Source organism: Xyrauchen texanus, chromosome 13 (assembly GCF_025860055.1).
Source record: "Xyrauchen texanus isolate HMW12.3.18 chromosome 13, RBS_HiC_50CHRs, whole genome shotgun sequence".
Classification (NCBI taxonomy): Eukaryota; Metazoa; Chordata; class Actinopteri; order Cypriniformes; family Catostomidae; genus Xyrauchen; species Xyrauchen texanus.
Genome location: NC_068288.1, coordinates 25,024,103 through 25,049,963, shown reverse-complemented (window position 1 = coordinate 25,049,963; position 25,861 = coordinate 25,024,103). Strand labels below are relative to the sequence as shown.

General features: G+C 43.6%; 1 protein-coding gene across 1 annotated transcript in view; it reads left to right on the top strand.

The window, feature by feature from the left end:
* Window positions 1–1,027: 1,027 nt before the first annotated feature.
* The window catches only part of LOC127654087 (cAMP-specific 3',5'-cyclic phosphodiesterase 4B-like), a 188,225-nt gene continuing 163,391 nt past the window's right edge, over window positions 1,028–25,861 (top strand). The window contains exon 1 of the mRNA XM_052141072.1: window positions 1,028–1,084. Coding sequence (XP_051997032.1) covers window positions 1,043–1,084 — 42 coding nt within the window. The 5' untranslated portion in view covers window positions 1,028–1,042. The remainder of the gene's footprint in view (window positions 1,085–25,861) is intronic.

Sequence of the window (25,861 nt, the reverse complement as noted above, 5' to 3'; positions counted from 1 at the left end):
AAAACTTGAGGTGTCGTTCATGTTCAACTCCCGAGTAGGAAACTGGCATTTACGATAATTCCGATAGCACGTGAAGGAGCCATTAGAACTTTCATGCTTCCACACCAATAGGCTCAGTTTTTTGTTTTTGTGCTGGCTGATATGGCAGTCTTGAACTTGTATTTAAACCTGTTTGTTTCACGCTATAGCTTCACACAAAAGCAAATGTTTTCATTACTGATACCTTTGTAGAAGTGCAGTGAGACAATTTGCAATGTTTAATTTATTCTACAGGCGAAAGTGTCCATTAACAATGGTGTTACCGAGATAAAGGGAGTAGTATTCGAATGGTCACTTGATTCCAACATGCCAGCCACCATGAGGCAACCCATTCGTTGTTACAAAAAGCAGCTTTTGTTTGGCCACTGATATAACTGCATCATCATCTCCTGTGAGTGTACAAGGTTTTTTATATTTCAAAAAATATTTCAACATTATCGATAGTTTATTCATTTATTTTTGTTAAAAATTTTTTTATGAGTGAACCTTTAAATACTGCTTTGCACATGTCTAACCTTTCCATGGAGACCATTGACTCGTGACTTTTTGGGTGTTGATTCTTAATGCCAGCTTGAACTTGTTTGTTGGAGAAATTAAGCTGGTTCTGAAAGAATGCGATAATGTGTTCATATCAACCTCTTCACAGGGGTCTCTTTTTTGAAGCTATTCTGGAACAGAGACTGAAAAGATATTGAGCACTTGTGCTGACGAAGAGGTGACAGCTTGAATTTAAGAGATGCTTGTCACTGTCAGACTGCAGATGAACAGTGCTTTTCTCTCTATCACTCTGAAAGAATTGTGAAAGACTCTCTCCATATTATCTTTACCCTGAGGTATCTCTCTCTCAAACAAGTGAGGTCAAATGTCTTTTTTTCTCTTTTCTTTTTGTCTTTGCTGTGAGAGTTGTGTGGGTATGTGTTAATTTTTTATTTAATTTCTTTTTGTGCAGGAGTATATGTGAAGCAGGTCTGTGCTGGACGGGAAGAGGAAGATTTAACAGAAGATGAGGAAGAGCCGGAGTGTTCTAACTGTGTCACCTAATGAGGTGAGTACTAGGGATGTGCACATTTATTTTTATTTTTTTTAATTAGCTAGTTGATGGGTTGCCTGAATGACTAGTCGACCAATTGGTCTAAAGATGCTCTAGCTGTGCAAGATCAATTTCTTGAGTTGTTGCATTCTGAAATGTATCAGATCACAGTTAGTAACTCAACGCAACCATGCATTGCATTCTCAGCATTGCCACAATGGGAGCTGTAACAGATATTAATGTAAACTCTCTGCTTCAAAGGACCGTTTTCTCTTTAAGGTCAATTACAGTAATGACGGAACAACAGTTTGAAGATAATCTCAACGAACAAGTTGAATTCAATATGTAAAAAGCAGATTCCTGACTAATAACACATCTGATTTAGTGGCAAAAATATCTGAATATAACTCAAGTCAAAGACATTTGAAGGCCCCCTTGAGTTTGTTACTATCATAGTAACCCAAGAATTTACAGTATGTTAAGTTTGTACAAAAAGACCCTGCGTTGACCAAGCGCTCATAAAGTGCTGTGTGTTTCTGGCCCTGTTTCTAGTTAAAGTTTTTGCAGGGTGTGATGTCTGTTATACAAACAGTTAAAGGCTGACGTGAGATGATAAAGAACAGAGAAGTTGGTCAGAATCAACCATGTGCCACAAACTAACATTTTCATGGGGTTAAAATCTACGTTTACAAAATATCACTATAGCTTTCACCAAGATGATTTTAAATGTTCATTTCACATTTTTAAATCATTTTCCCCTAATGCCTTGTATAGAACAGTCACTTCACAGTGAGCCTGCTCTTGATCTCCCAGAATGCACATTTTTTAAAAGCAAACTACTGTATTTAGGAAACACAGTAGATTGATGTAGGAATTTGGCCGTGAATTTACAGCAATTTTTTACAGTACAAAGTGTTCCTTGACAAACAGACTGTGTAAAGAGGAGATTCTTTAAAGATGATGAACAGTGAACAAACACTACATTTCCCTCATCTCTCTCTTATGTCCCATCACTCTGTCAACACTCTTTTTTGATTCTCCACATCTCTCATTATCTCTCTCTTGTCTTTTGAGGCTTCCTGTTGTTTTGTACTCTGTTAAACTTCCTGTCTTTATCTTGAAGTGTTTTTTGGCAGGTTTGGTCATTGTGGTCTTGTGTAATGTTTTCTTATTAGTGGCATGCCAGTTGGCCTTGTAATTTTACCCACTGCCTTATTATAACTGTCCATCTCTCTGTCTCCCTCTAAAACTCTCTGCCCTGACCCTCTCCCTTTTTTAAAACCCTGAAGAGGTAGGCTACATATGCGTTAGCAATGTTTCTACAGTTTTAGTGCTGTTTCAAGGTTAATATGCCATCATGGAATTGTATTGCCTCAATAAGTATTACTACCCTTGCTAACCCTGAGCTATCATGATCCTTTTGCCCTTCAGTCTCTGTCTATTTTCTGTTTGTGTGTGTTTGTTGTGTGTATGTGTAATTGGCTGGGTCTGTGTTTCTGTTTTGTGTGTTTGTATCATTTTGTGAGTTTTGTTACCAGTCAGTCTGTGCCTACTCTTGTCTTGTTCCTGTTCTCGGTCGGTATTAGTTATTATCCTTTTTCTAGTTTATGTTTTGTTTTCTCTCCCCTGTGAGAGTTTTGTGTACCTGTTCTGTTTTCAGTTGTTTTAATACAATTATTTTTATTTTTACTCATTCCTGCATTTGGGTCCTCATTCCTGATGAATTCAGTGACATAACAATCTGACAACATGGACACAGCAGGAATAAGTTTTCTTTTTGTTCACTACTTCAGGCCAGGAAACACTTCTGACTCTGGCAGGAGGACAAGGTGGTAAGGGGCTGTGCGTTAGAGATTTTGGTGCTGTCCTCAGGTCTGGCAGTTGTTTAGGGCTGGTCTGAATGAGCCCATCAGGTCTTGTGTCCCAGAGTCAGGTGAAGGGGGAAGTCCTGCTGCTACAATAAAGTTTTCCTTGAAATGGGATGAGTTTATCTCAGCCTGTGCCTTGAAGGACTTCCTTCCTTCATCCCAGCCCGAGGTCAACGATACTTCCTCACCGGCAGAGCCTGTCCTGTTCCCTGTTGGCGATCCAGTTCAGTCCCCTGTGACTGTCGATGATCCTGTCAAGTCAGCAGCGGTCACCATCCCGTCTGCTCAGCCAGCGGACTGCCAGGAGGTGGAGGAGGCCGCAGATCTTTCCACCCACTAGAGGAGCAGGATGAGGATGAGGAGAAGGTTTACTGCATCAGGGTCTGCAGCAGCGTTCCAGGAGGGATCCGTGCCCACTTCAACTGCTGCCCAGCCTGACTCTTGACTGTGGCACTCATGTCTGAACCTTGTCCAGCGACTGCCCACGTCCTGTCTGAACACTGTCCAGTGGCCACCCACATCCAGTCAGACCCTGTCCAGTGGTCACCCACATCCAGTCTGATCACTGCCCAGCAGCCACCCATGTCCTGTCTGAACCATGTCCAGAAGCCATCTACGTTCATTCCAGATCTCAGTGGTCACCAACGCCCTGTCTGACCTGTCCAACTCTCAGAAGCCGCGACTGACCTCCCCATCTGGCAAGTGGCCACCACAAACCAAACCCTTGTCTCAGCGGCTGCTAACGACCATGTGCACCAGTGCACAAACAATACAACAAGACAGAGATAATAATTAATAAATAGAATAAAAATAAATTGTGAATAGAAAATATAAGCTATATATATCTCCGGGAACCAGCACCTTATCGTGGTGGAGAGGTTTGTGTGCTCTTATGATCCTGAGGGTTGTGTTGTCTGGAGCCATGTGCTCCTGGTAGGGTCTCCCAAGGCAAAGTGGTCTCAGGTGAGGGGCCAGACTAAGAATGGTTCAAAATGACTCATGGATAAAACGGCAAGAGGAGGAGTTACCCTGCCCGGAGGAAGCCCGGGGCCCCTGTCTGGAGCCAGGCCCAGATGGAGGGCTCGTCGGCGAGCGCCTGGTGGCCGGGCTTGTCACGGAGCCCGGCCGGGCACAGCCCGAAGAAGCAGCGTGGAACCCCCTCTACATCCCTTGGGCCCACCACCCATTGGAGGAACCGCAGGAGTCGGGTGCGCTGCCATATGGGCGGCAGTGAAGGCCGTGGGCCTCGGCGGACCAGACCGGGCAGCAAAGGCTTGCTCTGGGGATGTGGAATGTCACCTCACTGGGGGAAGGAGCCGGAACTAGTGAGGGTGGTGGAGCGTTACCAGTTGGATCTGGTGGGGCTTACATCGGCCTTACAGTTTTGGCTCTGGATCCGTACTCCTGGATAGGGGATGGACTCTATTCTTCTCTGGAGTTTCCCAGGGTGTGAGGCGACGGTCGGGTGTGGGGATACTCACGAGTCCCGGCTGGCGCCACTACGTTGGAGTTTACCCTGGTGGACGAGAGGGTCGCCTCCCTACGCCTCACGGGTTGTGGGGAAAACTCTGACTGTTGTCTGTGCATATGCACCGAACAGCAGTTCAGAGTATTCGGCCTTCTTGGAGACCCTGAATGGAGTCCTGAATAGGGCCCCAGTAGGGGACTCCATAGTGATGCTGGGTGACTTCAACGCACGCGTGGGAAATGACAGGGACACCTGGAAAGGCGTGATTGGGAGGAGCGGCCTCCCTGATCTGAACTCAAGTGGATGTTTGTTATTGGATTTCTGTGCTAGTCATGGATTATCTATAACAAACACCATGTTCGAACATAAGGATGCTCATAAGTGTACGTGGTACCAGAGCACCCCAGGCCGAAGGTCGATGTTCGATTTTGTAATCGTGTCGTCGGATCTGAGGCCATATGTTTTGGACACTCGGGTAAAGAGAGGGGCAGAGCTGTCAACCGATCACCATCTGGTGGTGAGTTGGGTCAGGGGTGGGGAAAGACTCTGGATAGACCTGGGAAGCCCAAGTGAGTAGTCTTGGTGAACTGGGAACATTTGGAGGAGGTCCCTGTCCGTGAGATCTTCAACTCACACCTCCGGCGGAGCTTTTCAGGCATCCCTGCGGAGGTTGGGGACATTGAACCGAGTGGGCAATGTTCAAAGCTTCCATTGCCGAGCCGCGGTGGAGAGCTGCGGCCTCAAGGTTTTAGGTGCCGCAAGGGGTGGTAACCCTCGAACACCGTGGTGGACACTGGTGGTCAGGAAGCCGTCCGACTGAAGAAAGAGGCCTTCCGGGATTTGTTGTCCCGAGGTCTCCGGAGGCAGTTGCAAGGTACCGACAGGCCCGAAGGGCTGCGGCCTCAGCCATGAGGGAGGCAAAGCAGTGGGTGTGGGAAAAGTTCGGAGAAGCCATGGAGAAGGACTTTCGGTCCGCACCAAAGTGCTTCTGGAAAACCGATCCGCCACCTTAGGAGGGAAGCGGGGAACCATTCAAGCTGTATACAGCAAAGATGGGGCGCTGTTGACCTCAACCGAGGAGGTTATTGGGCAGTGGAAGGAACACTTTGAAGAACTCCTAAATCCCAACACACCCTCTATGGTAGAGGCAGAGCCGGAGGATGATGGGGATCAGATTCTATTTCCCTGGGGAGGTCACTGAGGTAGTCAAACAACTCCGCAGTGGCAAAGCCCGAGGATTGATGAGATCCGACCAGAAATGCTGAAAGCTCTGGATGTGGAGGGGTGTCATGGATGACACGCCTCTTCAACATTAGCGTGGAAATCTGGGACAGTGCCTAAGGAGTGGCAGAGCGGGGTGGTGGTTCCCCTCTTCAAAAGGGGGATCAGAGAGTGTGTGCCAACTACAGGGGTATCACACTTCTCAGCCTCCCTGGTAAAGTTTACTCCAAGGTGCTGGAGAGGAGGGTTCGGCCGATTGTCGAACCTCAGATTGAAGAGGAACAATGCGGTTTTAGTCCTGGCCGTGGAGCAGCGGACCAGATCTTTACTCTCGCAAGGATCCTGGAGGGGGCCTGGGAGTATGCCCATCCGGTCTACATGTGTTTTGTGGATCTGGAGAAGGCGTATGACCGGGTCCCCGGAGAGACTGTGGGAGGTGCTGCTGGAGTACGGGGTGGGGGTCCCTTCTTAGGGCTGATCCAATCCCTGTACGTCCAAAGCGAGGGCTGTGTCGGGTCCTCGGCACAAAGTCGAGTTCATTCCATGTGGGGGTTGGTCTCCGCCAAGGCTGCGCTTTGTCACCAATCCTGTTTGTGATATTCATGGACAGGATATCGAGGCGTAGTCGGGGTGGGGAAGGTGTGCTTGATTCGGTGGGCTGGGGATCTCATCGCTGCTTTTTGCAGATGATGTTGTCTTCATGTCATCATCGGTCCGTGACCTTCAGCTCTCACTGGATCAGCTGGCAGTCGAGTGTGAAGCAGCTGGGATGAGGATTAGCACCTCTAAATCTGAGGCCATGGTTCTCAGCAGGAAACCGATGGAGTGCGTACTCCAGGTAGGGAATGAGGTTTTGCCCCAAGTGAAGGAGTTCAAGTACCTCGGGGTCTTGTTCACGAGTGAGGGGACAATGGAGCGGGAGGTTGGCCGGAGAGTCGGGGCAGCAGGGGCGGTATTGCACTCGCTCTATCGCACCGTTGTCACGAAAAGGGAGCTGAGCCGAAGGCAAAGCTCTCGATCTACCGGTCAATTTTTGTTCCTACCCTCACCTATGGTCATGAAGGTTGGGTCATGACCGAAAGAACTAGGTCGCGAGTACAAGCGGCCAAAATGGGCTTCCTCAGAAGGGTGGCGGGCTTCTCCCTTAGAGATAGGGTGAGGAGCTCAGTCATCCGTGAGGAGCTCGGAGTAGAGCAGCTGCTCCTTTGCGTTGAAAGGAGTCAGTTGAGGTGGTTTGGGCATCTGGCAAGGATGCCCCTGGCCGCCTCCCTAGGGAGGTGTTTCAGGCACGTCCAGCTGGGAGGAGGCCTCGGGAAGACCCAGGACTAGGTGGAGAGATTACATCTCCACACTGGCCTGGGAACGCCTTGGGGTCGCCCAGTCAGAGCTGGTTAATGTGGCTCGGGATAGGGAAGTTTGGGGCCCCCTGCTGGAGCAGCTGCCCCCGCGACCCGACTTCGGATAAGCGGTTGAAGATGGATGGATGGATGGATGGATGGATGTATGTATATATATATATATATATATAAATACAAATCTGTTATATACAGATGCAAGGGACTGTATGGCAGAAGAGGTAGGGTATTTTGTATAAATATAAATAGACTAAGCTGTGTATTGCACATAATTATTGCTCAATGGGGCAGTTCCCTTTACAAAAAGCTTCACTATGATGCTGCGCTTTTGCTAAGCGCTATGGGGAACAATCCTTGTTGTGACTGAGCTGTGAATAATGTGTGTAACGCGTCAATGAACATTGACCGGAATTTATAGCCTCGGCAGATGTAATCATTAGATGCACCTGAGGCCAGGCTATAAATGGATACGTCACCAGGTGTTGTCAGAAACTCTTTTTTCAGAGTGATTCTGTGTCTGTGTGTTTCAAGAGAGAATGACTGAAAGCCGCAAACGATGCGGGGACACGCATCAGTTTTTGCTCTGTTTGTTTGGGGGAAGAGCACGCTGCTCTCGCGTTGCAGCAGGGTGGGTGCGAGCACTGTGATTTGCTTTCAGGCAAAGTGCTTCGCGCTCGCCTCGCTTGCTTCCGGGAGTCAGCACTATTTAAAAAAAATAATAAAATAAAATAAAAAAAAGAGATCATTCGTGGGGCATGGATTTGGCTGAGGAGTACAAGACGGGTTTATCCCTTTCTCTCACTCTCTCCCCAAACCCAGCTGGTCCTTCACATGATCTCGAAGCGCGTTCTGACGCTTCTTCAGATCATGAGGAGGATCGCCATTCTCTTCCAGCCTCCGAGCTTTCCGTCCGCGATAAAAAATCTACGGAGGAATTGCTCGATGTTGTTACTCGTGCGGTTGCCAGACTCCAGTTGGACTGGCCACGTGAAAAAGAGACCCCCCCAAACACTCCAAGTTAGGGGATAGATTTTATCATCCAGTCTAAGAAAGGGAACGCCTCATGAGTCCCTTCCCTTCTTTGATAACTTCCATGAAGAGCTTTCTCGCTCATGGAGGAACCCCTAAAAAATAAAAAAAATAAAAATTATAATTTTCTTCCCGTGTTCACATACCCTCGACGTCATTATATTCGACTATCGTGGGTGCTGAGGCACGGGGGTATTCAGTGATGCCGCCGGTCGGAGAGATGCTTGCGGGCTATCTCTTGCCGGGCTCGGCATCGTCACTTAAGAAGCCCTCTCTCCCCTCAAAGCCTTGTAGGACAACCTCCACTTTAGTGGGAAGGGCTTATCAAGCAGCAGGTCAGGCTGGTGCTGCTCTGCACACTATACTGTTTTACAGGTGTACCAGGCTGACCTTCTGGACGATCTGAGTGTGGGTTCTGAGCTTGACGAGCAAGCCTCAGACCCACCTCGGTCCTGTCTGAAGGGAGGCTCAAAAGCAAAGCGTGGCGAGTAATGCTCCTCCCCCCAGGGATTGGGGACAGTCTCGCCGCCCTCGCCATACCTAATACCCATCTCAGAGATCCTGGCAGCGTGGAAACTTATTCTTTTCTGTGGGTTTTATAAGGGCGTCAGGATTTAATTCACTCGCTTTTCCGTGTTTCAACGGCGTGTTCTCACTACCGTAAACCGGATTTCTTTTTTATATAAAAAACCCCTCAAATCTCCTGGTTAAAGGGGCCATGGTATGTGTTCCCCTTCCAGAGAGAGAGTTAGGTTATTACACTAAATACTTCACATGGAGGGTGAGGGGTGGCGTCTGGCTTAGATCTTAAAGCTTGAACTGCCCGTGGGTGTTCAAGTCCCAGATGATGCCTATCAAGACGGTCATGTCTCAAGCCCTACAACTCATTTGGCTGGTCACCATCGATCTTATGACACACTTCTATACTTCATTTAGAAGTTCTGCCACAACATGGAAAGTTCCTGAGGTTCACTTCCGGGGGCGAAGTCTTCCAGTGTCAGGTTCTTTCACTCGGCCTAGCCCTTTTTACCAGCACATTCACAATGCATGATGTAGCGCTGGCTCCTTGCGACTCCGGGGCATCTGCAATCTGAATTAGTGGTCGTCCAGCTTAAGGGGATAGGAGGGTCGTCAGCTCGGTTGTCACAGTCACTGTCTCGGGTTGATGGCTGTATTTCTGGCCCTGAAATACCTCCTCCTGAGGCTGCCATGTCTTGGTGCGGGTAGACAATACAGCAGTAGCCTCTTACATAAATCATCAAGGAGACCCACGTTCTTGTCAGCTGTATTTCTGATGTGTCCGATTCTCCTTAGGGCCCAGGGCAAGCTCCTGTCACTCAGGTCAGTTATATCCCTGGATGCCCGTATGTGGGAGCAGATTTACTGTCCAGACAGAAAATACCAACGGGGGAGTTAAGAACTCCACCCTAAGGTAGTAGTTGCCCAGAGTTCGCCAGCAAGGGTTTTTGCCTCTTACTGATAGCACCGCGCTGGCCCAACAAGGCTTGGTTCTCAGAGCTAATCTCTTCCCTCGACGGCTTGCCTTGGGCGATTCCGAACAGGAAGGATCTTCTATCTCAGGCACAGGGCAATATTTCATCCCTGCCCCGAATTGTGGAATCTTTCATGTTTGGCCCCTAAGGGTACCAACTGAGGGACACAGGGCTTTCTCCTGAGGTTATCGAGACCATTTTAAATGCCGGGCTTTTTCCACTTGGAACAAGTTTGGGTGAGATCTTAGGGCAGAAGAGGGTCTCCTCTACTTCTCCCTGAAATCACCTAGCCTCCTTGGGTCTGGACGTTAAGACACATACATGACCCAGAATGCATCTGTATGCATTGCTTTCCCCGGTTTCTCTGCTCCCGGGAGTCTTGGCAATGTTCACCAGCAAGGGTCTTGCCTCCTTTTAATGGCGCTGTGCTGGCCGAACAGGATATGTTTCTCGGAGTTAATACCTCTCCTCGACGGCTTGCCTTGAGCGATTCCGAACAGGGAGGACCTTCTCATCCTTGGCCCGAATTGTGAAACCTTTCATGTCTGGCCCCTAAGGGTACCGAATGAGGTTCACAGGGTTTTATCTTGAGGTTATTGAGACCATTTCAAGTGCTAGGGCTCCCTCCACTTGGAACTGATCTGGGTAGATTTTTCAGGGCAAAAGAGGACCTCTTCGCCTCTGTTGATAGCGCAATGTCTCCTCTACTTCTCCCCCACCCTCGGGCTGATCGTGGTGATGCATACATAGCACAAATGCGCCTGCATGCGTTTCCTTCTACTAAAGTTGATATTACAGAACCAGCTAACTGCCAGTTTGCTTCAGTTCTGGATTTTCTGTAGAAAGAACTGTCAGCGGGCACTTGCCTCACCACTGACAGGTTCTATGTGGCCACTGTGGTTTGCCACAGCTTGGTGGGCGAGGTGCCCTCTTAGAGGCATCCTCATTATTGCCTGGGCCTTGTTCCCCATAGCGCTTAGCAAAAGCGCAGCATCTTGTTCCGCTTTTTTCAGGGAACAAGGGTTACACATGTAACCCGAGACATTTTAACTGTTTATGAGATGGATGGCCTGAGAGAAAATTTTCTTGTGCCTGACTGTTCTGGGGCTCGGGTCTCTGTAGTGCCAGTTATAAGGCAACCGTTCAAAGAGGTAGTGGGCTGGGTGAATGGGGTGGTGGCGCCCCAAACCCAGGAACCTATCGTCTAGCAGCGAGGGCTGAGGTTGGGTCGACATGGAGTCTGCCAAGATGCTCTCCGATGCAGCAATGAAACTCATCCATTTCGGGGGCTCCAAAAGAGACATCAGACTGGCCGTAAGGCAAGCCGTTCTCATCTCGGAACCGGACGGGGGCAAATGAGCGTGCTGGGGAGTTTGTGGTCTCCTCCAGTGCCAGCCGTGCTGGCACTATACCCGTGGGTAGAAGGCGTGACGCGGGGGATGGCTAGAGTGGCTTTCTCTCGGAAGAAGGAGAGCCGCGACCGCAATGTTGCCATGGTCATGTTCTCGCAGTGAGAACATGAGCATCCACAAACATTGCCTCTGTGTGATATCTGCCCAGACACGAGAGGCAGCGCCTGTGGCCGTCAGAAGAGGAGAGGTAATGACTGCATCCATTAATGACATGAAGACAGAAGGGCATCTTGAAATGCACTGTATTTCCAACAGTGTATGCTCTTTAGAGGTGAGTGGAACAGCAATGGGTTTTACTCAGCTCACTGAAACACAACCGCATGGCTCTGAAGAAAATTCTGTCTGAACAGATGCACGCTTCCCTCCTTTTATACCCATATGCCCGGGGGAGGGGCATGCAAATTCTGTTCGCCAATTCTCATTGGCCTTTTCTCAAAGATAAGAGGTAAACAAGGCTCTCGAGAGACCCCTAGTGTCACTACATCGACACAAATTCGAGTGAGTGACAGAAGGGGAACAGATCATTTGACGTCATCTTCACACAACAAAAAAGATAAAGTTGGCAGCACATCAAAGCATGAATCAGATGTGGATAGACACACACACCAAGATCATATCCAGCATATGGAGCTTAATGCAGAGCGTGTGGCAAAGTCAACCATTTTGCAAAAATGTGCAAGACAAAAGCTGTGCAGACACTCCAAACTGTTGATAGTTTGTTTATGGGGACTGTGCATTGCACACAGAAAAATGCAATCAGCAAAAGTAAAAATTCATGGAACACGTCTATGACTGTTAGAGGGACACCTATCGAGTTCATATTAGACACGGGTGCCGATGCAAATGTCTTGCCACTAGAGCAAATCAGAAAGCTGCCTGAGGATGTCATACTGAAGCCCACTCAAACCATGGTGGTGCAAAGATCAAACCAGCAGGTTATGCATTCCTGAAGTGTCAAAAGGGACAAAATGAGACAACGCTGTTGTTTTTTGTTACAGAACAGTCAACACCACCAATATTGGGCAGAGCAGCATGTGAGAAATTGAATCTAGTCAAGTGTCTTGAGTCAGTGAATGTAAACCTGGTGAAACAATACCCAGAAGTGTTCCAAGGCCTAGGAGAATTTCCAGGTGAGCATCACATATACATTGATACAGAGGTGACTCCAGCGATTCATGGATGTAGAAAAATTCCGCTGGCAATATTGTACAGACTAAAAGGGACTCTGGATCAGTTAGTACAGACTGATGTCATTGCTCCTGTCATAGAGCCAACAAAGTGGGTCATTAGTCTGGTGGTAACAGAAAAAAACAACAACAAAAACAGCTCGCTTAGACTGTCTTGATCCTCGCGCTCTGAACAGAGCAGTCAGATGCCAGCACTTCTCCATACCAACACCAGAGGATGCACAAAGCAAGCTTTCCAGTAACAAATTGTTCACAATTTTGGATGAGAAGGATGGTTACTGACAGATCAAGCTCGACAAGGCCTCATCATTGCTGTGTACTTTGAACACACCGTGGGGACACTTTACTTTCAAATGTTTTCCATTTGGCCTCAAATCCTCCATTGAGGTGTTTCAGCAAAAGAACTGTGAAGCCTTTGGTGACATAATTGGTGTGCATGTAATCACTGATGATATGATCATCGCAGATGTTGATGAAAAGGAACATGCAGAAATTCTTCACAAAGTGATAAACAGAGCCAAAGAACTGAACATCAAGTTCAATGCAGTCAAAATACACTCACCTAAAGGATTATTAGGAACACCAGTTCAATTTCTGATTAATGCAATTATCTAATCAACCAATCACATGGCAGTTGCTTCAATGCATTTAGGGGTGTGGTCCTGGTCAAGACAATCTCCTGAACTCCAAACTGAATGTCAGAATGGGAAAGAAAGGTGATTTAAGCAATTTTGAGCGTGGCATGGTTGTTGGTGCCAGACGGGCCGGTCTGAGTATTTCACAATCTGCTCAGTTACTGGGATTTTCACGCACAACCATTTCTAGGGTTTACATAGAATGGTGTGAAAAGGGAAAAACATCCAGTATGCGGCAGTCCTGTGGGCTGAAAATGCCTTGTTGATGCTAGAGGTCAGAGGAGAATGGGCCGACTGATTCAAGCTGATAGAAGAGCAACTTTGCCTGAAATAACCACTCGTTACAACCGAGGTATGCAGCAAAGCATTTCTGAAGCCACAACACGCACAACCTTGAGGCGGATGGGCTACAACAGCAGAAGACCCCACCAGGTACCACTCATCTCCACTACAAATAGGAAAAAGACGCTACAATTTGCAAGAGCTCACCAAAATTGGACAGTTGAAGACTGGAAAAATGTTGCCTGGTCTGATGAGTCTCGATTTCTGTTGAGACATTCAGATGGTAGAGTCAGAATTTGGCGTAAACAGAATGAGAACATGGATCCATCATGCCTTGTTACCACTGTGCAGGCTGTTGGTGGTGGTGTAATGGTGTGGGGGATGTTTTCTTGGCACACTTTAGGCCCCTTAGTGCCAATTGGGCATCGTTTAAATGCCACGGCCTACCTGAGCATTGTTTCTGACCATGTCCATCCCTTTATGGCCACCATGTACCCATCCTCTGATGGCTACTTCCAGCAGGATAATTTCAAATTGGATTCTTGAACATGAAAATGAGTTCACTGTACTAAAATGGCCCCCACAGTCACCAGATCTCAACCCAATAGAGCATCTTTGGGATGTGGTGGAATGGGAGCTTCGTGCCCTGGATGTGCATCCCACAAATCTCCATCAACTGAAAGATGCTATCCTATCAATATGGGCCAACATTTCTAAAGAATGCTTTCAGCACCTTGTTGAATCAATGCCATGCAGTTCTGAAGGCGAAAGGGGGTCAAACACAGTATTAGTATGGTGTTCCTAATAATCCTTTAGGTGAGTGTACAATACAAAGTCACAAAAGTAAGATACATTGGCCACATAATTAGTGCAGAGGGTGTTCAACCAGACAAGGAAAAGGTGCAAGCAATTGTCAATATGCCCACTCCAGAAGACAAAAAAGGCTTACAGAGGATGCTGGGCTTGACTAAATACTTGTCACATTTCATAAGTAATGAAGCAGGTTTGACTGCTCCATTGAGACAGTTGCTGAGAAAAGACTCAGAGTGGCTATGGATACCTGAGTATGAAGCAGCATTGGTCAGTTTATAAGAAGCACTCACTAAGGCACCAGTGCTAAAGTTTTTTTGACCCTAAACAGCAAATTGTGCTACAAGCAGATGCATCAAGAGATGGTCTATGTGTATGTCTGCTACAAGAAGAACATCCTGTCGCATATGCGTCAAGAGCACTGACAGATGCTGAGCGCAATTACGTGCATATTGAAAAGGAGTTGCTGGCTGTGGTTTTTGCTACACGTAAATTCCATCAGTATGTATTTGGGTGTCTGTAATTGTACATTCTGATCACAAACTTCTGGAGGCAATTTTCACAAAACTTCTAATTCAAGCTCCTGCACATTTGCAAAGAATGCTTCTGCAGTTGCAGCGCTATGATCTGCATGTGATATACTCTCCAGGAAAGGACATGTGTGTAGCCGATACGCTATTGAGGGCATTCAGGTCTGATGATAGGCTACAAGACGAAGGCATGGATTGTGAGGAAAGAGTTGTTTATGTGATGACAAATGCAGATTAAACATCTGTAAAGCTAAGAGAAGTACATCAGCGAGGATGGCCTGCTCACAAAAAACAGCTTGACAAGGATCTGAGGAGTTACTGGCTTATCAAAGACACTATCTGTGACGGGTTGATAATGATAAATGACAAATTCATCATTCCAAGAGGTATGAGCACAGCAATAATGGAAAGATTGCATGCAGCTCATCAAGGAGTACAATGGCCCAAAGAACATGCACGGAGATACCTGTACTGGCTGGTTGAAAGATGTACAGTGTGTAAGCAGATGCTACCAAAGAATCAAAAAGAACCATTGAAACCCCATGAACTGCCAGAGCTTCCGTGGTACAAGCTGGGTGTGGATATCTTCGAGATCATAAGTCAGTCTTTTCTCCTTACTGTTGATTACTTTTCAAAGTACAGAAGTACAACAGATCCTTGACAAAACAGCACACTCAATAGTTGGAAAGCTGAAATCAATATTTGGCAGGCATGGCATACCCAGTGAGATTACATCATGTGCCATTTGCTAGTGCGGAGGTTTGTCATTTTGCAAAAGAGTAGGGCATAAACTGGAAATGTTCAAGCCCAGGATACACACTGTCTAATGGGATGGCAGAGAGGGCCATAAAAACAATCAAGCTAATGCTAAAGAAAGCTGAGCATTCTCAGACAAATCCACATCTTACAATTCTGTCAAAGAGAAACACCCCTGTAACCGGTATTGGATACTCACCAGCTGAAATGCTCATGGGATGAGTAATACGGAGCACTTTTCCAATAACCTGTGTGGCTCTGAAACACAAGCATCCTAAAGATGTAAATAAAAAGCTGGTAAGTCAACAGCAGAGGCAAGCACATTTCTACAATTGACATGCCAATCCTCTGTCTACGATTCGGCCAGGAACAGCTGTCAGGGTAGAAACGTCACAGGGTTGGAAGCCAGCAGTGGTGACCGATCAAAGGAAGGAGCCATGCTCCTACAACATTATGATGGATTCTGGTCAGACATACAGAAAAAACAGGAGACACTAAAGGTGCGTACACACTGCCAGCGACTTTGTCGCTGCAGGTCGCCAGTGGCTGGCGGTGAAGTCGCTAGTGGGTGTTCCCACTACTGGTTGCATAGTAACGTTTATAAATGACATTCACGGATGTCATTCCATTGCTGTTGACAGCGAATCTCTTTTCTTGCCACTAAAAACAAAAATTTTGGAGGGAAAAGACTAAATATAAATGGAATCAGTACATAAAATGCTTTATATCAAAGATGAATGAGAAACAAGGCACGCTGTTTGCCATAGCGGCTGTTTATCTGCGGCGAAAATGCAAATGCCGGTCTGTCTGGGTCCATCAAATCCCCGCGATCTCAGATACACCTTTCCACGCAGTATTTTTCTTAAAAATGTCCTTGTACGTGGGAAGAGACATATCATAGAGCACTGGAACATTTCTAACAGCAAGAATTAGCCTTTCATCCATCTTTCCGTTACTGCAGGAGCTGAGAGAGAGAGAGAGAAGGATCACGTGAGCTCTCCCGTCTTCTCTCCTATTGGCTGTCGCTTCCGTTAGTCGCTCTTCATTTGAATAAAGTTGAACTTGTCTCAACTTTGTCGCGTCGCTGGACACGCCCACATCTAGTCGCCAACGGTCACGACAGCTCGTGTCACCGGAAGTCGCTGTGCTCTCATTGAAAATGAATGGTATGGAGCCGCTGTTGCGCGCGATGTCGCTGGCAGTGTGTACGCACCTTTACGTACGAGCGAAGATAAAGCTCGCCCAGATGATATGGAAGAAGGTGGAGGAGATGACACTGAACAGTCAGTACAGAATGACAATGGGCAAGATCAAACTGTGGTGGTTAAATACACTGAGCAGGTACATTATACAAGAAGTGGAAGACTTGTAAAAAAGTCAATTAGATTCAATGATTTTGAAATGGACTAAAATGAAAAAAGGAACTGAAAATAAGTTATGTTTGTGTTCTGAGTGTTTAAGACTGACTGACAAATAGCAAACATTTGTGTGTTCATAATTGCAGTTGGTGTGAAACTGTATAATAATTGAGGAGTAATACTTGTTGATCACATGTTGGAGAATTGATTATTTTAGCAATTTCTTTCAAATTTTGTAAAAAAGGGGAATGTAGTATATGTGGTTACATATACTGTAGAAATGACATAGGTGTTTATTGATGCTATTACATCAACGTCACACTAGAGGGCAGTGTAATAAGCCTCATTTGAGGAAATGTTGTGCACTAGAGTGAATAGTGTTGTTCTGAATAAAGAGGCGACTAAAATGTCACACTGATGTCCTCTGTGTGGTTTCATGAATAACACTCATGTAAAGAAATTGCTCAGTCCAGTGGCCAGCACTCATCTGACACCAGCTACCATTATAATTCTCAGCCCAGTAGCCAGCACCCATCAGTCATCAGTCTGTTGCTCAGCCCAGTAACCAGCACCCGTCAGACACCAGCTACAAGTCTGTTGCTCTGTCTGTTCAGTCCCCAGTGGGTGCCACTCATTCAATCCTTTCCCAATTGGTCGTTGACCAGTCTGTCCAGTCCTCTGAGGTCCCTGCCCAGTTTGACCAGCCCTCTGCACCCCCTTCTCGATCTGCTTTCTGCCATCCTGGTACTATGCCCACGCCCTGGGCCCAGTCCATCTGGTGAGAATTTGGTGTAGAGGTTGGGTTAAGGGATAGAAAATATAATGAGCTCAGTGTTGAAAAATATAAGTAAATTCAAAGTGCACACCTTAGTAAAACAAAAGGGTGTTTGTGGTGAAGATGCTAGCAAGAACATCCTCTCTTTCATGCTCACATTCACACCATACTCACAATTGTGTGCCGAGTGTCATCACACTCTAAAGAAATGTTTTCTCTTCAATATAATTCCAATTCCAGCAGTGTGGGAGACCTGTACCCTTGTCCTGCTTTTAAACCAGGAAGTTTCTCCACTGATGGGTTAGGTTTAGGTTTGGGGGTAGAGATAATAATATATGTATTCCTCGTCACTGCATTACATAATTTACAGCTACAAATAACTCACTTTAAAACTTGGTTTTGGTGTCCATCTTGGTCATTTCACCCAGATACTGTATCTCACACGTGCTCTTACATTCTCTAAACACTGCCCGGTTTGGCCACTGGGGGCAGTGCTTCAAATTTTGGTAAGTACAGATGACTTTAGCTGAAGAAAAGTAAATCTACTGTTTCCAAATTTACTTTGAGATTTGTCTGCATATTATTCTGCAGATTATATCACATCACATAGTAATTGCAACTTCCAAATTAGTAGTAGAAGAGAGAACTACCCTGGAGGACTTTTAACTTTTTAGCAAATGGTCATTAGATATCTATTGAAAATTGTAAAGCAGATCCTAGATCAGCAGTGTTAGGTGATATTGGTTACACTTTCAGTCTTTCTATGATTTTATTCCACATTTTTCTGTCTATTTTCTTTGATGAGAATGATTTGCTGTCTGGTCCTGTGGACTTGGACCCATATCACTGAGCTCATATTGCTGTTAATAAAAATTAATAGAAGCTGTTGCCAATGCTGCACACGATTAAGACGTGAAACACAATGGAATAATCCTGTAACGACAAGCACCACACAGATTGACATTGAACATGAAATATTTAATATAAAACCACAGAGCACAAGTATCAGATTCAATATTTTTTTAATTTAAATTGAAAAGATACCTGGGTCTGCTGAAATTGTGTGTTAAACACTTTTAACGTCAATTAATTCTTCATCCAACCACTGCTTTCTATTAGTCTCTGGTGTTCTGCTCACATAAGTTCCTGCTCAAACATTGGTTGGGTTTTATGAGATGGGCTGAGATCTAGCTAGAGTGCTGCACACCTCCTGATCCGCTGAACTCTTGTGCTTAACCTTCCTCTCTGCTCACTGGCTTCCTCTTGCCCCTGCTTTTGCTCCCTGCTTGGCATACGTTAAATGTCACGCATTGATGCTTGACAAATCCTCTTGGAAGTAGCAGGATGTATGATGAAATGCATGTGTTCTGTTTGTACAATCATGTGTCAGGCACATCTGATCGAGCCACTGACTAGAGTGACATTAATGTCAAGCATATCTGAAGCCTCTCTCTCTTTCTCTCTCTTTATCAGTCACCTTTAATGATTCTCTTTATCTGCATTATCTGGGATAATGGGACTAGTAGTCATTCACTAAGGTGCACCAAATGTTTTTAAGCTTCTTACCTCATTATATTTATTCTGCCCTGCAAAAGCAAAAGACCTTAACTCACTAGAGTGTGAAACTGAGAAAAATGACTTTAAAGTTTCTGTTTTGTCCAGACAAAAGTATTATAGGTAGGACTCCCAAAATTTCACAACTAGTTGCTATACTGAAGAAATGTTTGTATGCAAAAAATCTTGAGCTCAAAATTGACCTTTGACCCTTGTTTGGCAGTTACTGTACTCTGCCTTTGTATCATGTGCCAAAAATCAGGAGTCATGCAAAGGCAAAAGGCCGTAACTGACATATAATCAATATTTACTTGCTGTTCACCATACTTACATCCATTATAAGAACACCTAACCAAGGTCTATTCATCATGGTATTTGTTTTAAATTATATAGAAGACCTTTGGTTGTTCCTATTTAGTGCTATAATGATCAGGATAGTGCGGCAACACTAACACAGTTAAACAGTATAACAGATAAGTTACTTTGCAGTACAGTATGTACAGTATGATTAAATACAATAAATATTTTCACAATAAAGATAATTTAATTATAATTTAATACAAAGGTATATGTATTTAAATGCAAGATATAGAGTAATAATTAATTAAACATTAGACCAATACATTAGAGATTAGAGACTGCTCATCCCAAGTTTTTTACTGCGGCCAAATAAAATCTTACTGAAAGCTAATTTTTTGAGATATCAACCTAAAATTTGGAACACAACTTGTCCATAGTTATATATGACAAAACATTCTTGAAAAACAACCATTTAAATTTGGATAGTGATTTTCATGTCTATGCGAAAAAAGGGGGAGGGGTGACAGTTAAAGGGTTAAGGGCCACCAAACTGCTCAAGATGCTCAGTCAACGAACTCGACTTGGATTACTACTTTTTAATTATGAGATAATATAGACAGAGTATACCGAAAAAAAGTTGGAATTACTTTTACTATTTAGGTTAGCCTACTTTTTACGGACGTTAGCGATAACTAGCTGTAAAATCTGACGTGAACACCTGCAAGAAGGAAATATGGCTCAAAAACGTATGGATTGTTGTGGATACAGCAGATGACGTGCATTGCTATGGATTATATCTTCTATGGATTATATCGGATAGCATGGAAAGGTAGGATGCCTCTGTATTTAATATTTGGTTTTCAGCATCTGATGTGAGGCGAGTGTCAGTGTCAACGTTAGCGCTAATTTACGTGACACAGATTAAATTTAGCTAGCTCCGGGCTGTCACTGACATTGACAGATCTGAACCATCGCCCTATCACATCGCTATCACAGAGTAATAATACAAACAAGCAGTCGGCAGTCTACACTTTATTTCAAAGATGAGTCGTGTGTATGTTATGCGGTTTGGTGACAATAAAAGAGCGGTAATCTTTGACAGTATGACAAAGCCAGAGTACAGTAACATCACAGCGGCACCGTAACATCTCTCTTGATGCCAGGCGAAACAAAGTCAGAACACCTTAACTCAACTTAAGCGTGCCGGAACAAAGGCTAAGAGCCGTAACAACTGTTACGGCGTTCTGCTGTGGTTTCTCGTATGGTTTTGGATGTTACGGTTGTCATAGCCCTTTAATTTCTCATTAAAACAATCAAATTGACTCATGATATTTATTCACATGATAAAGGAGGTCTTGAATACCCCAAAAATGACATTAACTCATTTTTGACCAAACATGATGCATGATGTTACGGCGTTTTGCCTTTGTAGGGCAGCATTGTTGGATTACATCTAATTAGCAAGGCTGTCAATCTTTATGTGCAAATTCACTGCTATTAATTACATACAAATTTTTAAAAATGTACACAATTCATATATAGAATTCCATAATTAGGAATTTCTACCTGGTCCATTCTGCATAACACGGCGGCTCATTGTTGCTAATTGCGGCCCATTCAGCACGTTTCACGGCCGAACCACCAGCCCGCTCGGTTTTCCCGATAGCCCTTACGCCCCTGATTGGCCCAAAAGTGCGTCAGCCCATCAAGAAATTGCCTGGTATGCCATATTACCAGTCCAGCCCTGACGATATGGCAATTAAACAAATTAATTGACTTTTAAAGCCACTTTTTGTATTGTCTCATAAATGCTTTACTCATCTGCCACAATAATGTAATGCCTTTTCATTATGTAATTTATTATTTTCATTACAGTATACATATAGTAAATATAATTTGCCTATTTAGTTTATTAAACATTTCATTATTTTTATTTTATTAATTAATCAGAAATTATTGTAATAAATGTAACATTTTTCAAATGGAAACCTATTTGTACAGAGTGCAAAACACACATGTGGTGCAGTATAGGCTAATCTATTGTCTATTCCATACTCTAGTATCTATATGTATGTATTAGGGCTGTAAATTGAATACATTCATTTAGTGTGAATAATTATATTAAAATAAATAATAAGTAAAATATATATATTTTTTTATTAATTTAATGAATATAATGATGGCACTTTGATTCAAATTCTGTAATAAATGAATTTTCCTACCATCGGAGCACAATGTAGGACAATTGCGTGAATAGCCCCAAGTCGATCTCAGCCAGATTGATAAAAGTTTGTTGTGGACTGTAGGCCAGCGATAGGCTTCTGTTCAATATGGACTTTAAACAAACAATAGATTTACTTTTTGTAATATTTATTCAATTCTTTATGTGTCTTCCACAATAATATCTTTGAATTATTTAATTCATTATAGCCATGTTGTGTTCTATTTAGTCTAACATTTTGCTGTTTGGAGTGAGAGCTATCTTTTTTTTCTTTATTCTATTTCCTTCAAACAAAGTCAAACATTCTAATCACCATAAGGTCATATTGTCTGTGTGCCTTTGCTTTGGGTAAATTTAGCTTTGAGGAGAATATGTTATCAGCAGAGCTTAGGTCTCCTCCATAGCTCTGAGCGATGCTGCATTAGCCTAATGGATTGAAAAAGAATGTGGCCTTGGGAGACTGGAGTGGCTGGCACTGAGATGACCGCAGAGTTTTCCAGGGACCAGGAAACCTCAGGAGGTCACCTTGGTCATCCCCGGTTTCACCATGCTCCTGTGCTCTCCAACAGAGTTCATTTAGGGACAGAACGCTGTAACTCTGTTGCACAGACAGGGCTGGGCAAGCAAAACAGATCATATCTGCTTAGTAAGACACTAACCAATAATACAGTTGTACCTTTATTCTGAGCTTATCTTTGGAGCAGTTAAATCTAGATTATGTTGTCTATATGCCAGACAACACTTGCTCATAGATGACATCATTCTTCTGCACAATATTTTCATATTTTACCTTAAAAGGGGAGAAATCTGAACTGTGGGGTTTCTTGTCATCAGAATCAGAATCAGCTTTATTGCCAAGTATGCTTGCACATACAAGGATTTTGTCTTGGTGACAGGAGCTCCCAGTGCACAACAATACAAAAACAATACAAAAACAGCAGCAAGACATAGATAATTATAAAACAATATATAATAATAATAATTATACTGATACACATGTCCTGATACACAGTCCTCTGTAACATCTGTATTTCTACTAGAGTTTTATCGATGTGTCAGCTACTGATATTTAGCATCCAATTATTGATCAAGATAAAACTTCCATCATATTATAAGCATGAATAAGGCCAATATTAACAAGTTATTGCTTGTTTATTTATTGTTTAATTTACTGCGTACATGCTCTCAAATCGTCCGCTATTGGCAGGTGTGGCAAAAAGTTAATTTTGTCTTATGTCATAGATAATAAAACATACAGACTGAGCAATAAAGTAAAAAAAATAACTTGTGTGAAAAAGCAACTGAACTGTTGAGATACTTCAGAGTTTTTGTAATTTGTTATGTACGTATAATGTTGTCACAATAGGTGCACATATAAAACCCCCAATGAAAATGGTTATACTCAGCTATTATATTTAATGTATTATTTTTCTTTTATTACGTCTCTCTTGTAGACATGTTATACTGTACATTGAACCAAAAATCCAATCCAGTAATGTTTTTTTGTAATCCAGTAACTGAACTGTATTACTAAATCAATAAAAAATCAGTTGTATATCATTGTTGGGGTGTAATTGAATTGTATTCATTTAAAAGCATAATTGAAAAGGGAAATGATGACAGAAGTTCAAATAGGCAAAATGACAAAATATCAGAACTGGCCTATAGTTTTTGTTAAATTTGATATCAGGTGAATATGTCCAAATAACTTCCTAATATCAATAATAGCCTTCCTAATATCTACTCTCAACTTCAGCCAGGAGAGATGTTTTGTCAGAAGCAACATGCTCATGGATTGGAGAAACCATCAATACTTATCCCCATATGTGCATTCGGAAATATTAACTTTACTGCAGTGAAAAAGACCTTGTCTCTGTCAAAGTGTTTTGAAATATTGAAATGAACTCCGAGACTCTCAGCATGATTCATCCACCCAATATTAAATGTGAAGGCTAACAAATTGTTCCCAGCATCAAAGTAAGAACTGCGTTTAGGAACAAAAGAAGCAGAGTGATGCACATGTTCACATTTTAGTCCCTCATTTATGGTATTGAAGGTGCCTTAAACCTAAAAAGACTGTTTGATAAAGCCTTGAAGAAAAATGTGTATGTGGCGAAGTAGAATAGCATAGTCATTCAGTTATTTCACTGGGGAGTGGTTTTGGGGGAATATCAGATGGTTGAGGGCGGGCAATGTGTGGGTGGAATGTTATGCGTGACATGGTAGGGTTAAGCCATTGTGCATCGTCTGCAGGGTGCGAGCAGGGTCCGAGTTGGCGTAGGTTGTGGGGTGGTAAAGCTCATTTTTAGCGTGGCAGCTGCCAACACGTGCCACATTTCTGGCCCTGCCCCTGGCTATTTTTCTCTTCAGAACATGGAGTTCCTTATAGTTCCTCAAGCACAAATAATTGTAATTGTAATTATAAGAACTGTTGTTGTTGTTTTATTTTTTTTTATTTTATTTTTGAGTAAGAGACTATATATGCATCAACAGTTGTGAGTCAAGTGTTCAGTTTGGTCTGCAATCAAACTCCTTCAGCTGCCCACATACTGTATCTTCCCATTACTCTCACTATTATTGTGTTTGACAGCACTGCTCACAATATTGTTGTGTGAATGTGTATTTGTGTTTGGGTGGCAATACAGACCTTTTCTTTATATTTAATGCATGATTATGTGGTTTGCAGTGTCCTTGTATTTGTATGTGCATGCTTGCTGATAAAATGAAATTCTGTTACAGGCATATTCCTCTTCATTCATAAGCTGTGGTGTCTTATGGGTTTGTTGTGTGTTTGTGTCTTGTACTTGTATGTGTGAGAGAATATACATTACTTTTCACAAGCAAATGCAAATTGGACCTTTTAATGTTAAACCTTATTTCTGTAATGCTTTGAAGTTATTTATTCCAAGACATTTTCAAGGCATTTTCTCAAGAACCTGCAATGTGCCCAAGACGCACAAATAAATATTTCACTGAAATGCTGAACAGCACACAAAAAGTGCACTGGAACCAGCTTTACCACCATGGTACATGTCCAGAAAAATCTAAATAAATAAAAAATAAAAAATGTCCTTTTTTTTTTTTTGGTTGATCTTGTAACATCATTGTTACAAGAAAACGCTGAGTTAGATTTTTAGGGAAAGGCGTTGCCGCCCTCTAGTGGCATGAAAGGCACTATCTTTCTCATGTAATTATTATATCTAATCTTTTACATCTTAAAGAGATAGTTCACCCAAAAATGAAAATGTTGTTATCATTTACTCACCCTCATACCATCCCAGATGTGTATGACTTTCTTTCTTCTGCAGAACTCAAATTAAGATTTTAGAAGAGAATTTCAGCTCTGTAGGTCCATTCAATGCAAATTAATGGAGGTTAGACATTTGTAGCTCCAAAATTCACAGATAGTTGAAGTAAAAGTAATCCATACTACTCCAGTGGTTAAAGAAATATGCTCTAAAGTGATACAAAAACTTTGGGTTAGAAATAAAATAATATTTAAGTCCTTTTCACACACACACACACACACACACACACACACACACACACACACACACACACACACACACACACACACACACACACACACAGTAGTGTTTCCATGTTTTATGGGGACTTTCCATAGACATAATGGTTTTTATACTGTACAAACTTCATATTCTATCCCCTAAACCTAACCCTACCCCTAAACCTAACCCTCACAGAAAACTTTCTGCATTTTTAAATTTTCAAAAAACATAATTTAGTATGATTTATAAACTGTTTTCCTCATGGGGACCGACAAAATGTCCCCACAAGGTCAAAAATTTCGGGTTTTACTATCCTTATGGGGACATTTGGTCCCCACAAAGTGATAAATACACGCTCACACACACACACACACACACACACACACACACACACACACCAGGTGCGTGTGGCAGTGTACAGCAGGCGGCTCCTTGTAGTTCCTCAAGCACAAATAATTGTAATTGTAATTAATTTCCCAAACAATATAACTATTTTCAAACAGGTTTTCTCAGACATTTCCCCTGTATGTGATTGGTCAGACAAACATATAGTCCCGCTGTCAGGTTAGTGTCATGATGCCCAGACCCACAGTTTTTACAGTTCCCCTTCTGTCACTCACTCGACATTGTGTCGATGTTGTGACACTAGGGGTCTCTCTTGAGAGCCTCGGTTACCACTTATCTTTGAGAAAAGGCCAATGAGAATTGGCGAACAGAATTTGCATGCCCCTCCCCCGGACATACGGGTATAAAATGAAAGAAGTGCGTCTGTTCAGACAGGTTTTGAGCTGAGGAGCCAAGAGTAAGGTCCTGGCCCTTTCAGCGGCTTAGCACAGTGTTGTAGCAAAAGGGACACAACGTCTTGTTCCTCCATTCTGTCACTCACTCGATGTTGTGTTGAAAGAGTGACACTAGAGAGACCCCTAGTGTTACTACATCTACACAACGTCTCATTCCCTCCATCAGGGAACGGAGGTTACGACAGTAACCGAGACGTTTTTGGGGATAATCAACCTATGAATGGCATAC